The sequence below is a fragment of the Aspergillus novofumigatus genome (genome assembly GCF_002847465.1).
Source record: "Aspergillus novofumigatus IBT 16806 chromosome Unknown P174scaffold_9, whole genome shotgun sequence".
Lineage (NCBI taxonomy): Eukaryota > Fungi > Ascomycota > Eurotiomycetes > Eurotiales > Aspergillaceae > Aspergillus > Aspergillus novofumigatus.
This window is the reverse complement of record NW_020194282.1, coordinates 81,713-97,785: the sequence shown is the minus strand read 5'-3', so window position 1 is coordinate 97,785 and position 16,073 is coordinate 81,713. Positions and strand designations below refer to the sequence as shown.

Sequence of the window (16,073 nt, the reverse complement as noted above, 5' to 3'; positions counted from 1 at the left end):
TAAAAGTAACGCTCAATGCATATTGCCTGCTCATGTGCAGATGCATATAACTTGACAGACGAAAAAAAGAAAGGAGTAATGTCCAGACATTATGATAAGGATTGATTATTCTTCATGAAGAATGCCGTTCGTCTCGGGTCGGATCTCCAGACGACTGGTCTTGCGACCCACTCCCTTGAAGAGGCTCAACCTCTTCATCACAGAGTCGCGGACGCCTCCGCTGTGAGACTGGCTATATGAATGGCCGCCCGGCGATCCGACCTGACTGCGGTTGGGAGACCGTACTGACTGGTTGTCTCTGACAGAAGTGGCTCTGACCACCCCGCCTCCCTTGATGCTGGTGATAGAATCGTCTCCAGACGGCCCGCCGTGTTGGGACCCGCTACGACTGCGGTTGTCCTGCGAGCGTGAACCGCTTCTCGATAGCTGTTCTTGTACGTCCTCCGTAGAGGCGGCAATGGATGAGCCGTGCTTGTGGACCATCTCCCCAAAGAAACTCCGGCGTTTCGTATGAGTCGTCCCGGACTGAGCGGTGGTTCGACTGTGGATCGTGGCAGTATCGTCGTCATGGTCTTTTTCCTCCGTCTTCACGTCAATCACGGTGGCCACTGACCCGTTCGCTGCGTGGTTCGCTCGTTTGAAAGGGTTCATAATGCTGATCCGTTGGCTGACGGACGGTTTCTCCGAAGGCTTGCGTACGTGGTTGCGCGGACTGATAGAGCGCGACTGTCTCTGCTTTTGCCGGCTCTCTGCGGAAACCGGAGACTGGCGTTGGGTTGCCGGGCTCTCGGCCGCCACGCGACTGAGAGAGGCGAGTTCCGGTGCAAAGGCTTCCTCGAATTGACGCATGAGCTCGGCTTGCGTGGCCTGGTGCGCCGGACGGGCATACAACGCAAGAGCATGTTTAATGGCCAAGGCATGGTCGATGAGAGCCACGGCCAGAGCATTCTTCATCGGGTCCGCCGGCTCCTCGACCTTTTCAGTGTCGTCTTCATCAGCTTGCGACAGAAATTGACGATAGAGAGCCACGCAACTGGCCGAAGAGGAGTTGAGGTCAAGCAGCTGCTGCAGCGCCTCCGTCAGACTGGACAGGCCCTGATCCTCGCCCGAGGCAGCTCGTCGCTCGAGCAGCGACAGTTCCTGCGTCTTACGCCAGGTTCGCTCGACCGCCGTCTGCAGCGGTGACAACACAACCTCCTCCACGGCGACAATCTCACTCCTGCGGAGAATGTTCGGGAACGGCTCGGCGGTCGTAAAGATGGTCTTTTCCACCCATTGCTCCTGCACATCCGTGCCGCGGACGTGTCTCTTCAACGTCGAAGAGAACTGAGAAGGTTCCGAAATCAAAAGATGATCCCTGACGGCCTGTGGAATTTTCGACCGTTGATAGACTGGATGCGTCATATCCCGGTGCGCGCTGACAGAGGTGATCTGCAAGAATTGCCCCTCGTAGTCTTGCACCTCGCCAGAAGAGACAATCTGCGCCGCAGGATGCTCTCGCTGCATTCGGTCAACAAAGCTAGCCATTCTTTCATTCGGCGCGCCCTCAAAGATAAATTCCTTGTCCCTCAAGGTAGGTGGGAACCCAAGCCCCTTGTAGACCACACGGAAATAGCGAGGGAATTGCTTCTCCTCCTTGGCGAGAGATTCATGGATCTTGGCCATCGAGCTTTGCGCGCGCGAAAGCTTGGCAAAATCCATCACTGTATGTTCGTAGTGCTCCGCAAGCTCTTTGTAGCAGACTAGCGCATGAGCCCAGGCCCTGGCATCCTCGAAATGCTGGATGATGGCAAAATACAGCGATTCCTTGCGGTCGAACGACGTCTGCTCGGGGAACGGAGGGTCAAGCACCGCGGAAACTGTTCGTCTCGGGTCCCAATCGTAGAGATCAGCGTGGAACTGGAGGGCAAGACCGGCTTCGGTGAAGTTGCCGGCCGCCGCCTGTACGTCCGCTAATTCATGCACATAGCGAATGAAGATGTCTTCCCGGCCCATATCCTTCATATACTCCATCAACCTCAGTGTATGCATACTTTCGGCCATCGACCCGCTCTGTGATGCGACAAACAGATCCAAGAGTTCGTCGACGGTCGCGATGAGACCTTTGACGGCATCGGAGAGGTCCTCGTCAAAGGCAGCGCAGCCCTCAAAGTATTCGAGGAGTTCGCCGACGAACAGCTTCTGGATAATGCTCTCGTTCATCTTCTTTGTTTTGAAGAGATGGTCTAGGCTGGATATGATTTCGGTCTCAACGATGGAAAGCTCTTGGTTCAGACCCCATTCGCTCAGAATCATGGTCCGTAAGATTTCCACCGCGACATGCCGTAATCCCTCGTGTACACTGAGGCAGAGTCCGATGATAGGCGCCACGAGGCCAGGCACATATTGAACCTGGTAGCCGCCGAGCTTGCGCAGCCCATACCGTTCCCGGTCCTCATCTGTCGTTTCCCAACCGATGGCCTCCCAGCTGGAGCGCAGCAGCTCCGCTCCCTGCTCACGAACGTCGCCGGCGATCTTCCAGACTGCCCTTCGTTTCTGCTCGGGGAATGTTTCCAAGGCCAGTGCATCACTGGACACAACCTTGAGCAAAGTCATGAAGAAGCTCTCCCACAACCTCGTATCAAAGCTCTCTGCATCATCCGGCGCCGGCAAAAACTTGCTGGTAAGCAGTGTAGCGAGGTATTCCAGACTCTTTACGGTAGCTCGGTGATTGTACACATGCACACTGAACCAACTCTCAGGATACGCTTCGCAGTTCAAAATCGAATTGTGAACCTCAAGTGCCTGGGAAATGAACGTAGCAAGTTCCAGACCCTTGAGCGACGGCTTCTTCGGCTTGGGGATCGTTGCTGTGGCAGCCATAATCGCCGACAATTCGACCAGCGCCTCATCGAATTTCTGGCTGGTTTTCGAGGCCTTGACTTGGAACGGGAACGACTTGCTAAAGAGAAGAGACAGATAGCTGGTCTCCTCCACACCATCCGGTATGATTGAATAGTATGACGAGACGATCTGTGGCATGAAACCGTACAACCACGGATCTGGCTGCTTCAGAAGCTGTGCCACGATCGCGCAACTCAACCGAACCTGATCGCGATATTGGTCGGTGATGGATCCGGTGGCTCCCCAGTACGGTTCCAGCCAGCCAATGCAACTGGAGATCAAAGTCCGCCTTTCTGGTCCGGATTCGAATATCTCCAGCTGCGTGTAGTGCTGAATCAGGACCAACTTGTACAGCACTAAAAGTCCTTTGACGTCGCTGCAAGAGTCCATAAAGCTGAGCGCAATCATGATGATCTCGTCTTTGCTAATGACTTTGGATAGCTCCGGAAGCCACGTGTGGAAATGCTGCACAACAAGCGTCTTGTTGCCAACCATGGCCGGTGACGGATTCCTCATCAGCACTTCCAGCGATTTGAAGATGGTGTGCAAGTCCCGGTTGAAAGTGGACTGGACGCGAGTGATGCCGATGCCTTCCTCCTTGGCCTTTTGCTGCTGCCTGGCATTGATGATGAACTTGAGGACATGTCGGCCGACCTTGAATGTGGCACGCAGACTCCGCGACTGTTGCACATCGGAACTAGCCTGAAGGAGGCGGAGATAGCTTCGTATCAGGCAGGGGGTAGCGAAGGGGAAATTAAATTGCTTGTCCGCATAGTGGTCAACAAGCGGGCCAAGGTTGAACCGTCGATCATGGACGATACCAAGGACTGTCACAAGATTGTTGAATATCAGGTCTTCGTACTCCTCATTTCCGGCATTTTCCACCAGGATTCCAAATAGCGCATCAAACACACTGCTCAGCTGCTTGACGATCTCAATCTCGGGCACAAACAGAACCCTCTTCAAGGTATCCAAGACCTCATCTACCGGCCGGTCCCTCCAGTGCAGCAAGCTCAGAATCACCTGGTCCTGGGAGTATTCAGTGCTACATAGGTAAGTCTCCAAGCGCAGGGTGGCCAGCGGCCCAGTAATCGCTTCATCCTTGGCTGACTCGTTCTTGCCGAGTGAGCTCCATGGGAGGGACAGGTAGGCACCCTTGCCGTTCTCGATGCTGGAAGTTTGCTTGTCGTACGCATGCAGCAGCAGAGAATGAGGACCGTCGCGGATGAACGCCTGGTTGTCCCACAATGGCATCCATGCCAGGGCGAAAGGGAACTCGGGAGCGTCCGCAATGCTCATAATCAAATGAGCGCCTGGTATGTCCTCTGTGGGCACATTCAAACGGATCGTCTGGTTCCAGGGAGTGCCCCGTTCCGTAATCATAGTTCGCCATGCAGTGTGTGCGACGTTGTTCGACGAGGGGAAAATGCATTTCTCAACTCGGGATCCAGAGGCCGCCCGCACCTCGAGGGTCAATTGCAGGTTGCGAAGCCCCGTAGTTGTCGGCACCGGGAGCTGGCCCGCCTGAGGATGTGACAAAAGAGCTTCGGGAGGAAAGGTAGCGTGAGAAATGGTCACATAAATGTCGGACCGAGGTTTCGATGGCGCTTGAGAGAAGCCGATCCGCTTCGTTTGGATCACGTTGTGCATAATGGTTGGGTTCTTTCGGACCAGGGCGTCGGAATCCGAGTCTACGAATGGATACATGTGTAAATGTATGCGAGCCGCGCGCTCAGATCTCACGTATTTCCCGCTGGGGCTTGGGAGCAGCGTGCGTACCAACCCATCAAACCCGTCCACATGTCCCTCGCCCTCTTCAAGCCACGACGACGGAGACCAGATGTTGACAATCTGCTCGGCGTCTTTCTCTTGCCGAAGGATCTGGGATACTTCAAGCAGACCGACTGCGAGAGTGCGCAGCGTCGTAGATGACTTTGAAGATTGCGTATCGGCTCGATCTTTAGTACTGGAAGAACTCTCCGAAGATTGGGGCGGTCCCGCGGAGCTTTCCTTCCCTGGCTCGGCGCTCTGAAGGCCCCGTGGTTTAGTGCTCCAGATCATACTGCGGCGAGTTCTGAGGCTACCCTTCCCTGGCTGGCCTGCGGAAGTTGGCGATTTCGCAGCCGAGGAACTACCTCGAGAGATTGAGGGTCTGGACTGGAGAGGGGCGCCTACTGCCGGCGTCTCCGGCACACGAACCTCAACGACGAGGTATAGTTTCGGGCCGTTGGCCGATCCATCCCCAATGTCAGTGGCGCACAAATCAGTAAAGAGTGTTTTCAACTTGCTGCTCTGGCCCATGCTGGCGAAGGACTCGGGGGACGGAATCTCTAGCAGGTATGTCTCCGATAAGGGCTTAGGGGCGCCACCATCGGTTTGGGAGCAGAGATGCACGGCGAGAGTGACTGGACCTGGGGAGTTGCCAGAGACAGCATTGACCTCGAGGAGAAGATGATGTAGCGATGCAGTATCAGAGTGCTGAATGGGACTCTCGTCCAACATGCTCATCTCGGATTGGAGCTTGGTCAATTGGACAGCAGAATCCTCGCCCGTCAATAATCGGCCTCTCTGCTCAGGATCTCTCACGATTACCTCTCCTCCCAGCATCTTGTTACCGCGGACAAGCTTCCAGACCACTTCCTGTCGCAATGCCTCCTTCTCATATGCCGTCAACACGTCGTGCAACAGCTGCCTCCGCGCAAAGTCCAATTCTCGGACCAGGTTGTACATCTCTTCCACCACGTCATATTGACGCGCCAGTAATAATTCATGGAGATTCGTCGAATGCCACTCGCGCAGACATGAGGCGATCTCGTCGACCAGCGGCTCCGACAACGAGGTAGGAGTCTCGTCGCCGATCTTGAGCATTGGAACCGGGGCAGCTGGCTTGGGCGCATTCGGATCGCGAGGGGTCAGGGTCACCGGCGTCACCGGCGTATGAGGAAGCGAGGGTGTCTGGATGATGTGGTTGATGGAGATCGGACTTGCCTGACCGTCCTCCAGCCTCTGGATAAAGATCTGCGAGGGTTTGCCCTTCTTGGCAATGATGACATCCGATACCTCACCGGCCAGATGCTCATCATCCTGTGAGTAAGCGACGCTGCTTCTCGTCTCTGTCACCAGATCGTCTGCTCCTCGGCCGTCGCTCAATCGATCACCATTGGTCAGCGCTTTCTGCCCGTCGCCGTCGCCGAGCACTTCCCGAATCTCAACACAATTGCGAGGAAAGATGCCGGAGAAAACCCTTGCTTCGAGAGTCTGGCCCTTGGTGCTCGTCAGACCCGCCAAGATCGACGGCGGCGCGACCAGGTACCCACGACACCATTCTCCATTGACGCCCCCCTGCTCGATTATGTACAGTTCATCGCCAAGCTCTAGCGGCAGGTCGGCCGCTGTCGACGGCTGGAAAGGATAGATGGCAACGGCGAAGGCAATCCGAGGCAGAGGCCGCCAGGGCATATCTGCTATGAAACGAGCGACACAGGGCAAGCCCCGCAGTGGTCTTCAACGGCCGGCGAGAAACGAGGGGCAGTGCGCCAACCGATGGAGGCGAGCAACGGATCGGAATTTGAGAGTGTGATATCTTCCCGATCGAAGGAATGAGGGGCGGCTACATGCGAGTATTCGCCTCTAGGAATATGTATGGACGGTTAGTGAGGTGTGGAATGTGCGAATCCTCGGAGCGAACACTTAGATACCAGAAAATGTGTGTGATCGACACGGCTTTTTTTTTAGAGACGTATGAGATTTTAAGGAGTGCTAATTTGCCAGTCTGAGGACTGGAGGGACATCAGGTAACGGGAGATGTCAGTGTGCGTCGTTTAAATCAGAAAAGAGCGTCGGTGACAGAGGATCATGATCTCGATGGCTGGAGCCAGGAGCGCAACAAGAATCCTAGAATTGTAAACAAATTCAGTATCAGCGTCGGAAATGTAAAACGTCAGTCTGCCTTTCTTCTTTTCTTCTTTTCCTTTTCCCCTCTCCTTTGAGTTTAATTTTCTCCGCCTTGCCCCCCTTGATAGCGGTGGATGCATTATTATTGCGCTGTGGAGAACCAGCACCAGTTCCCCTTGCCAGAGAAATGTGGAGAAAATCGCCGTTCAAAGGGGGGGAAAGAGAGAATTGAAGGAGATGGCGGGGTGCTTACCAATTGAGAGAATGGCAGGAAAGGGCAGAAAGAGTTCAACAATAGATATAAGAGAGAGTGAGAAGACGAAAGGGAGAAAGGTTGGTAGAGAAGCGATCACGATGGAAAGAAAGATTGAAGCTACGAAAAAGGGTCCCGACTGCAAAAGATCCAGGCACCCAGGCAGGAAAACTTGCTGATCGTCACACTCGACGGGCCTGAACACAAACCTACTAGATACTACAGATACTAGTTTTGAGGCTGGATTCTTCGAATATGAAGTGAAGTCTAATTCCATTCAGTTGGTATAACTATACTGCATTGCAACTATCGCAGTTATTTATGCTGATGCTCTCTTTCAGTATCGCGAGTCATCCCTGGAATCACGATCGAGTCTACCCCAGCCTTTATTCTCCTTCGATCGAGATTAACACGATCAAGCCCATGCATCTCTAGCACGTTCTCCTTCCAATCCCCAAATCACACCTGCTGAACCCTGTATGATGTATCTGGATCTCTGGTTTTGGTACTCGTCATCTCGCCAATTGATAAAGAGAAAGAGTTCGCTCCAACCACGGCGCAGCATCGGCCCCTGAACCAGACCCGATCGCACCTCTATACAACAAAAATGGATACATCACTCCCCACCTTTCTACAGAATCAAATTGATTAAGATGATCGCCTCTTTACGTACTGGGTACTTGATGGGCGCTTTTCCTTCTAGCCCACAGTGATAAAACAGTAGTGCAGATCGTCAAACGATGCCCGAGTCTTGGGTACGGTCCAGGAGTTATTCTGAAACACGATCGACTTTGGCAACGAACATGTTCGTGGTCTCGGTGATTGACTGTCGATAACCGTAAAATTCTGTCACCTGGAAGTATTGCTTAGAATGTTAAGGTTATCTGGTGGCATTTGCGTCTGTATGCTTAGTACATGACCTCTGGAGATGCACTGGAAAAGTGCATGATGAAAATGGGCCTGGGCAGATATATATACGTATATATATCAGAGACTAACTAGAGAGAGAAAAATCGATCATAAGAAACAAAACAGCTTCATCAGTGGACGCTGTCAGTCAATGGACTAGAATTCGGGTGACAAAGATCCTCGTCTCTTTACTAACAACTTAACTAAACCACATCTCCAGATACAGACTACAAAGCTGGTCACAGTTGAGCTTTTTTCGGCCATCAGCCGCCACTCCGGCTCTCGTACCCACGCTCCACCAGGTTATTTTAGCAAAGTCTTGATTCCAACCTGGTGGATGCTTTCCTAACCTTTAAGCCACATGAATTCCGTTTCATCTGCAAGGGTCCTCGAGAGAATATTGCACGTCTGTCTTTTCTAATCAAGTACCTTCAGGCTCTCGATCTTTGACGTGGAAGGAATCCTTCAGGCATCAAGTGCAAGAGCTTGTTGGACCCTTTCTGAAGGATATCCTCTAGACATACTAAGGAGGGATTCCTTCTAATAGGTTTCGAAAACATGAACTGCTGGATCCGTCCAGAATGAGTGGCTTTGATCCTCGCGTCCACTTTATCCCTTCCAGATAAACCTACTGGCTGTTAAGCCAAGAAGCGCAAGTTGTCTTACAAAGGCCATGACAAGCCTCTGATGTGCGCGGAGGGCTTGAAAAAGGAACTAAATACTATATACCATTGACAAACTAGAAGACATCCGGGCATGGCCACCACAAATCCGCGGCCGTAGCTTAGAGCGGTATTATTCGTGTCGCTTGCCAAATGAGCTGAGCTTGCAATCTGAATCATCCCAGGGACTGATCCGGAGCAATCTCTCTAGACATTCATGGGTACGTCTTGCCCTCTTCACACACCTGCTTGAAAACCTCCTCCGTGTGCTGCACCACCTTCTCCACCGCGCTCTGTACTCTCGTCCTCTGTATTTTCTTGTTTGGCGGAAACACCTCACTGTCCCAATCCAACCAGTAGCAACCACTCCCCTTCGTCCCATCGCTGCCAGCAGCGATATCCCCTTCCCCCCTTCTCCCTCAGCTTTCGGAGGAAACCTCCCACTCGTCGCCGCAAACAAATGCCTCTCTCCGCTCTCATCGAGCGGGACCATGAATGGTTTCAACAGCGGCGTCAGCACAGCCGACAGGACTCGTCCAGCGGGCAGTTCACGCATCACGCCCGTGGCCACTCCAGAGGGGTACGCATGGACAAAGGAGGTATGCGGGTGTCGCTCCGCCATGCTTTCCAGGAAAAAATTGCCCATCAGGCTGGCGTGCCAACCGCATTTTTTCAGGGTAAAGGTGTGCTTCAGACTAAGGTCAGAGAAGTCGAGGGTGCCAGCGCCGCCGGCGCGGACGGAGACCATTGGGTCTAGGACGGAGACTACGCGGGATAGTCTGGTGCTGGCATCGACAGAGGGATCTTGAGCGGCTGCGCTCAACTGAGGAAGCAGGTTGGTGATGAAGCGCATCCGCGCATAGTAATGCAGCACGAATTTTCGGTCCAGACCTTCGGCCGTCTCGTCCCGGCCTTTCAGCGTCAAATATCCGGGTGTCATGAAAAGAAGGTTAATTGATTTTTCTCTTGCTGCGAGCTCGGCACACACGCTGTCGACATTTTTGAGAAGGGAGATGTCGGCTTGGAGAAAGGTTGGCTGGGCGGAGGGGTTGATGCTTTTGATGGAGGCGATGGCAGCATCGGCGGCGGACTGGCTGCGGCCGATGAGGTAGATTTTGGGCGATGTGGTGTACCGGGTGAGTGCGAGGGCCGTTGAGAGGGCGATACCAGAGGTACCGCCGACTGGAGGGTGTTAGCGACTTGGAGGCTTCCGAAAGAGGGATATTTGCAGCAATTGTTTCATCGTAGATTGTGGAATATTGGAGCAGGTGAACTTACCAAACACCGCGACGAGACCTGAGGCTAGGGATGTGAGAGCCGCATTGTGGGCTTGGATGGCGTGAAGGGTTACCATTGTTGCTTCGACCTCTGGCAGATTGGCAGGATGTAGGGCGCACGGCTGTGAATCTAGGATTTCTTATTGCGATGAATACTTGGTGAAGAAAGAGGACATGAACTGAGAAGCAAAACACAATCTTCGGAGAGATGAACTATCCGATAGCCAACTGCACTTTGGGAACTGAGACGAGGTCAGCAACGAGAGAGTCGGTGGTCTGCAGACAGGGACGAAGAGAGTTACTTACTACTGCACGTCGATCCTCTAGGCCAAAAACAACTCAAACTCGACTGTGCAGCTGTCCAGATTATAGGCAAAAATAAGGATCTTTCACTAAACGTCCCAAATAGATGAAAGAGATGATTTGGCTGATGTGAAGTGTCAAGAGGGATGGCTGACGAGAAGTATGCAGTGGCTGACGTGAAACCACCTTGATGACAAGGGGAAACTCATCACGAACAAAAACAGCTTCAGTCAGCCAAAACTCGGAGTGAAGAAAGTCAGAGGCCGCGCACTAGGCAACATGCTATTTTATCTAATAATGAAGCTCTCTTGTAGCATCATCTGCTACTGGAAGTTGACAGCGACAGCCCATCCCGACAACCCGTGTTCTACCCTCCCAACTCCAGTGCTACCTTCTTTACTACAGTCCATACTTTTCTGAGTGACCATTATTGGAGCCGTCGAACAACTATACCCGCAGACATGAGCGCGGCGGGGCAAGTTCGGGCCCAATGACGACTGGGAGTCCGAGAGTGCGGAGGACAGCATCCGCCATCTCCAGCCTGGAGGTGAGGGAAGCAGAGCTTCACAAGTTGGCCAAACGGCTCACAGAGCAGGGCACTCATTCAACAGCTAGACAGAACCCCTATGCTGCGGAGCCTGGATCGGACCTGGACCCAATGGTGAACACTTCAATGCTCACGAGCTCGACCATACTGACACAGGCGATGGCAGCTGCTCGCACGGCGCATGCTTTACTCTGTGCTTTCCACGCTGCCTGCCGGGACTGAATGTGCACGTCTTCCCCAGGCGCTTGCTTCGGGCGCAACCCTTGTTATTGAGGTTCCTGCATTTGACCTACAGTGTGTAAGGTAGCCAGCTGTTAGTATGATCACCAGAGTATGACACGGTTGCATACCTTTCTGGCCCGGCACCGATTGCAGGCCAGGTTCTTTTCTAGATTCGAGGAGCCATGCGGCCACTCGATGAACTCGGGTCTCTTTGCTATGAGGGTTCCAATGCAGGGTCCCGAACATGATGCAATGGATGTTAAGGGAGGGTAAGTTGCTACACCGGAGGGGGGCGTGTATACGTGTAAATTTGATTCTGATTCTTTGTTTGCTTCTGGATGAATGCATTCTACAATCATTACTCAGACTTGGCCAACCTCTACAATTGTAGCTGCCAGCTGCCAGTATAAAGTAGAATGCCAGTATAAAGGGACTGAGGTGAGAACCAGGGCATAGACCAATTGGATCTCCCATCACACCGCAGCGCATCATCTACTACCTATAGTCTATCCACATCATGATAATGGATTATCAACTGTCTTTCCATCAGCGTTCGATCAGTTGTTTGTCATGGTGGAAAGTGTGGCTGACGAACTCGTTGGGTTTTCATTTCAAATCGAACCAATAGCCAGGAAGTTCAGCCAGGCACGTCTATATCTAGTAGAGGTACTGTGACGATGAGTCTGTACATATATTAACTACGAACTCTACTAGGAGACAACTCATAGATCCCTAAATAGTGATATACCTACTTTAGATTGGAACGAAGCTCCGTGAAAACATCTCTCTGACTTGTACATACCTCTGGCAGTGACAGACAGTGACAGTAGTACAAGTACAGAAGTCTGTCATATATTAGGCTAGCTTGAAGACAATCCATCGAATGCTGTATCCAATACGCCATAGTTCTATAGTCGTCAATGTCAATGCTTCATAAATCCTCCCTGAGCCCGGAATAACGCAAAACATGGAGGCAGGCTGAGAAGCAATACAACAGAAAGACAAGAAAAAGAAAAAAAATGCTACCGGTTGAACATGGCAATGGCATCCTCCTTCCGCCATTCCAGCTCAAGTTGCCCTTCGTAGACTGCATCCAACACGTGTCGTGTCCGGTCATACGCCTCCTCGTATCGCCGCTCGCACGCTCGAAGCACTTTTAAGACCAGGCTGCGGCTGAGCCCCGGGTCGTCTGCATCCCCAAAGTGCTTGTCCACTCGTTTCTTCAATAATTCAATCCCGCGCCGGATTTCTTTGCTGTCATACATCGCCAACACCTTCTTGGCAACGGACCGGGAGTGGCTGGGTCGGCTGGCGATGTCCGCTGGGTTACCACCCGCGGCCATCAGCCCCTCAGCCGAATCGATAAACTCCAGCAGCTTACCCAGTGGCCGGTGGATGACCAGGTCCAGGTAGAGCTTCAGGTGTTCCTCGTAATCTTGGTGTGCTCGATCGCGCCACCGCTCCAGGACAGGGAGGCCGCGCATATCCACCTCTTCAATGTAGTGGTTCATATTCTCAATGAGAAGAATATGGTAATTCAGCACTTCCTTGTCTTCGGGGTCGCCCGCACTAGCAGCCGCTCCGGTCGGTGCCTCCTTGGCAATAAATTTCAGAGACTCCCACATCGCTCGGTTGATCCGATCATAAGCGTCATTGACACTGACCCGAATGTCAAAGAACTCCTGGTTGGGTTGAGAGAGCATATTCTCAACCGCCGCAGAGAAGTTGGGGAAGACGCGAATGAAGGAGATGACCCCCTTCCGCTTGTTGACCTTGACCTTGGTGTCCTCGATTCCCCGGATTTGTTCGTCAACGAAGCGATTGAACAGGCCATTCAGACGGGAGTGCAGCTTCTGCAGGCAGCGAATAATGAACTCCTGGTTGGTGTCATCAAAGTCCGACATGGCCTTTTCCAGAGCAGACAAGATTCCAATTCCTTGTCTATGCACGTGTTAGCTTCCATATCGGGATAGTCCTTATAAAATTTCCAGGTGACTTACAGAGGATCCGGTTGGATGGCCCAGTCCACAAGGTTCTGCATGTCGGTCGACCAGAACGAGTAGACCTCGTCCATGATCTGCTCGACTTTTCTAGCCATCCCGCGGTCGGGATCGTGCGGCTGCCTGGCGCTGAAATCAGGAAGTGGTCGCTCATCGGGGTTGCCAGAGGCCACAAAGTCGGAAAACTCGATGTTGCTCAAGGAGCTCAAGTGGAAGAAATGAACGATAAAGTTCTGCTCTTCGGAGATCATCTTCAGCGTTTCCTGAAGTGTGCCGGCAAAGACTTCGCAGGGCTCCAGTCTCCCATGTTGCTTCTCACCCGGTGTAAGCCGCAGACCAGCTGCGGCCCTGATCGTTTTGCCTCGTCGCACCGTCAACTTACGTGCTGCCATTGTAATGCCCTCGCTCTCCTTTTCTTTCTCCTGGTGGGTGAAGAGGAGCTCCTGTTCTTCCCCACTAGGTTTCCTGCCGGCTCTCTTCCACGCCAAGTTGTTGTCTCGGAATTCGTTCTGATAAGGCATTTTGGCTTGTTGTTCGTAGAGACTGATCAGCCCATGCCACTCGGACCCGCTGACCTCTCTGGCAAAAAGCATCAAGGCGTTGTACATCCATAACTCTTGACGGAAATACGCTCGAGCTTCGCTGTCCAGCTTGAGAGGATCCTTGGGGCCATTCGCTGCAGCGTCGACCCTCTTCTGCTCGGCCACTTTATAGGCAATAGCCATGAACTGACGGAGTCGTTGCAGGAACACTCGAGACTGTGTTCGGTACTCTTCCTTTTTCTCTTTGATGGCGCGCATCTGTCCTATTTCCGTGTCGGCATACACCCCGACGCTCCCTTGCTCCCCAGCAGCATCGCCCAACCGTTTTTTATTCTGCCATATATCGGGATCAATCATCAGCATGGCTTTATATAGCGTCGATAGAGCCGCCTCGGTGTCTCTCAAACCATCTGGGTTACTGAGAGACGACTCTTTGAGCGGCTGCAAGTCAACAACCGAGATAGAGAGCGTCTTCAAAAGATTTTGAAGCTCATTATGAAGCAACTTCTGGTTGGCAGTCTGCACCTGCAAACCTTGAGATTGTGTCTCGATATACGACACATCTTCGTGCAATGTCTGTACCATACGATTAGAAGGGGAGGAAACAAGAATCACGGCGACGACTTACGTTGAGTTCGTGCGAGTACAGAGTTAGTAGCCCGTCCAGCTCTTCGCACTCTTCAATAGTCTTGTCAATTAACCTTGCCAGTTGGTCTACCTTGCCTTCCTGTTGTTCAAGGTTACCAAGCCAGCTTGTGGCCTCGACGCGCCCGATCTCACGACGAATGTCTGCCTCAAGATCCTCAATCTTCTTCTCATCGCTCAAACGTCCATTCCAGCCCAGATCAGTCAAAATATCATCAAAGTCCGCACCACGCCCTTCCAGGATATTCGAGTCAATCCCCAAAGCCTGACAATACTTTATAGTGTTGTCTTCGCGACGCCTACGACGGCCATTCGGCGACGGAGAGACGGACCTTGCTCTTTCATCCGCGACGGTCTTGACTTCGTCTCTGGCGGTATCTCTAGCTTCGTCCGGAGATCCAACGGCCGTATTAGCAGCTTCAGCCGCTGGAGGCTGCGTAACCTCGACCGTGGGAGGCTCCAACGCGGTAGGAGCCACAGGAAAGGGCGCTTCTTTAATTGGAGACGGAAGCGCAGGGGGCGTCTCTTTGTCGGGTGTGCCAGACGCAGCCGCAGGGGTGACCTCGGTTCCAACTCGAAGCGAGGGTGCGGGAACGACGCCGGTGATCCCGTCCGGTTCATCTGACATACTTTGCTGTTTCTTCGCTGCGGCCAGTAGTCTCTCACCAGCACCACCGGGTCGGGGCTTGAACGCGCCGTAGGCAGTGGCAGCTTTGCGCAACGCACCCGCAATGTCTCTGCTTGGTTTCTTCTTGATCATCGGGCCCAGCCCCGGGCGGTGTTCATCTGACTCTTCTTCAACCGACTTGGAGGATTCGGGAGAGCTGACCAGTGGTGGACTCGGTAATCTCTCCCGTGGTGGTTCGCTCGATTCAGCTGCGGGTAGAGGAGTCACGGATGCTGCTGTTTCCAGAGGCGCAGCGGCCACAGACGGTGTAGGTACATTGTTACTTCTCGAAGAAGCTGGTCTCAGTGCAGGTGGTATGTCGGGAGACCGCATCTTGACGGGATCGGCTGGTTTATCAATGATCAGAGACTCTACCTGCATCCCTGGAACTGACAGATTTTCTCTGCTCTCGCCCAAAGATTTATTCGCTCCCATGCTGCTTGCCGGGGTCTGCATAACATCGAGGTTCTCGGCAGACACAGACACAGCTGTGCTAGGACGGGCGTCCCGATCGCGTCCAATCTCGTGCAGACTCGAGCTTAAGTTCTCAGTCCGAGGCACAGGGCTGGGTTCTAGGCCAGCTTTCCCATGTTGTAGTGAGGGTGATGGTCGAAGGTCTGAGCTAAGATCTACTTGGCTGCTTGGTGTATGCGACACTGGCTTAGTAGCAGCCAGACTGTCAGAAACCTCTTCAATTCTTGGTTCCGGTGGCGGTAGTACGGGTGCCTTGGGCAGACGTTCATTTGACCGCGGAGGAGGTTCACCTCGTGGGTCAGGGGGAACTGCTCCCGGCGGTTGGGGAGTTTGGCCTAACGGCGAAGGAGCAGCCACTCTTCCTGACTGGCTTGTGGACGGCCTTTGCATCTGATCTCGACTTCTTTGCGCTCGCAGAGCGTGCTCTTCAGAGGGCTGTCGTCTGAACTCACGGGAAATATCGCGGGGGCCATCGCGGCTGGGCGCGCGACCGGTGTATGGCGACTGAGGCCGGCTGCCCTGCGAGGAGGGGAGCGAGTGGCAGGTCCTTGCCCCATGCCTCGCGAGCCCGGAGGAGCAGGGGAAGGGCTTCCAACGAGCAATTGCCTCTCGCGATCATCAAACCCAATGAGGTTCGGCACGTTTCCACCGGTGTATTTCCGATAGATCTTCACAAGACTGCCGATGAAAAAATCTTTTTCCTTGGAACTCCTAGCATGCCAGTAGTATGGTTTTCCCACAGTTACTACAAAGCCGACAGTGGCAGCCCATTGCTTATGTTGTTGTTCCAGTGGC

The 16,073-nt window shown here is 53.1% G+C and overlaps 4 protein-coding genes across 4 annotated transcripts; 1 reads left to right on the top strand and 3 right to left on the bottom strand.

Moving 5' to 3' along the window:
* Positions 1 to 105: 105 nt before the first annotated feature.
* P174DRAFT_377909 (guanine nucleotide exchange factor DCK1) lies at positions 106 to 6,342 on the bottom strand (the record flags this gene model as incomplete). The annotated part of the gene is made up of 1 exon (XM_024822788.1): positions 106 to 6,342. One exon carries the CDS (start codon positions 6,340 to 6,342, stop codon positions 106 to 108), a length of 6,237 nt encoding a protein of 2,078 aa, XP_024678124.1.
* Positions 6,343 to 8,816: 2,474 nt separating this feature from the next.
* P174DRAFT_463961 (uncharacterized protein) lies at positions 8,817 to 9,955 on the bottom strand (the record flags this gene model as incomplete). Its single annotated transcript, XM_024830331.1, has 3 exons — positions 8,817 to 9,012; positions 9,039 to 9,783; positions 9,880 to 9,955. The coding sequence occupies 3 exons, from the start codon at positions 9,953 to 9,955 to the stop codon at positions 8,817 to 8,819; spliced, it is 1,017 nt and encodes a 338-aa protein (XP_024678123.1).
* A 716-nt stretch (positions 9,956 to 10,671) lies between these two features.
* P174DRAFT_424713 (uncharacterized protein) lies at positions 10,672 to 11,035 on the top strand (the record flags this gene model as incomplete). The annotated part of the gene is made up of 2 exons (XM_024825225.1): positions 10,672 to 10,842; positions 10,895 to 11,035. 2 exons carry the CDS (start codon positions 10,672 to 10,674, stop codon positions 11,033 to 11,035), a joined length of 312 nt encoding a protein of 103 aa, XP_024678122.1.
* A 684-nt stretch (positions 11,036 to 11,719) lies between these two features.
* P174DRAFT_445439 (GTP-Rho binding exocyst subunit SEC3) lies at positions 11,720 to 15,677 on the bottom strand. The gene is made up of 3 exons (XM_024828344.1): positions 14,121 to 15,677; positions 12,951 to 14,068; positions 11,720 to 12,891 (listed from the first exon to the last, which is right to left on the bottom strand). The coding sequence occupies exons 1-3, from the start codon at positions 15,666 to 15,668 to the stop codon at positions 11,973 to 11,975; spliced, it is 3,585 nt and encodes a 1,194-aa protein (XP_024678121.1). The 5' UTR covers positions 15,669 to 15,677; the 3' UTR covers positions 11,720 to 11,972.
* Positions 15,678 to 16,073: the final 396 nt, after the last annotated feature.

What these genes read in the sequence shown, in the direction of transcription:
- P174DRAFT_445439 (XM_024828344.1), bottom strand. Translation starts at nt 15,668, where the DNA reads ATGCAAAGGCCGTCCACAAGCCAGTCAGGAAGAGTGGCTGCTCCTTCG. An exon ending in TGTACTCGCACGAACTCAAC is followed by an intron (nt 14,069 to 14,120) that starts GTAAGTCGTCGC and finishes CGTATGGTACAG; the next exon opens with ACATTGCACGAAGATGTGTC. An exon ending in GCCATCCAACCGGATCCTCT is followed by an intron (nt 12,892 to 12,950) that starts GTAAGTCACCTG and finishes ACACGTGCATAG; the next exon opens with ACAAGGAATTGGAATCTTGT.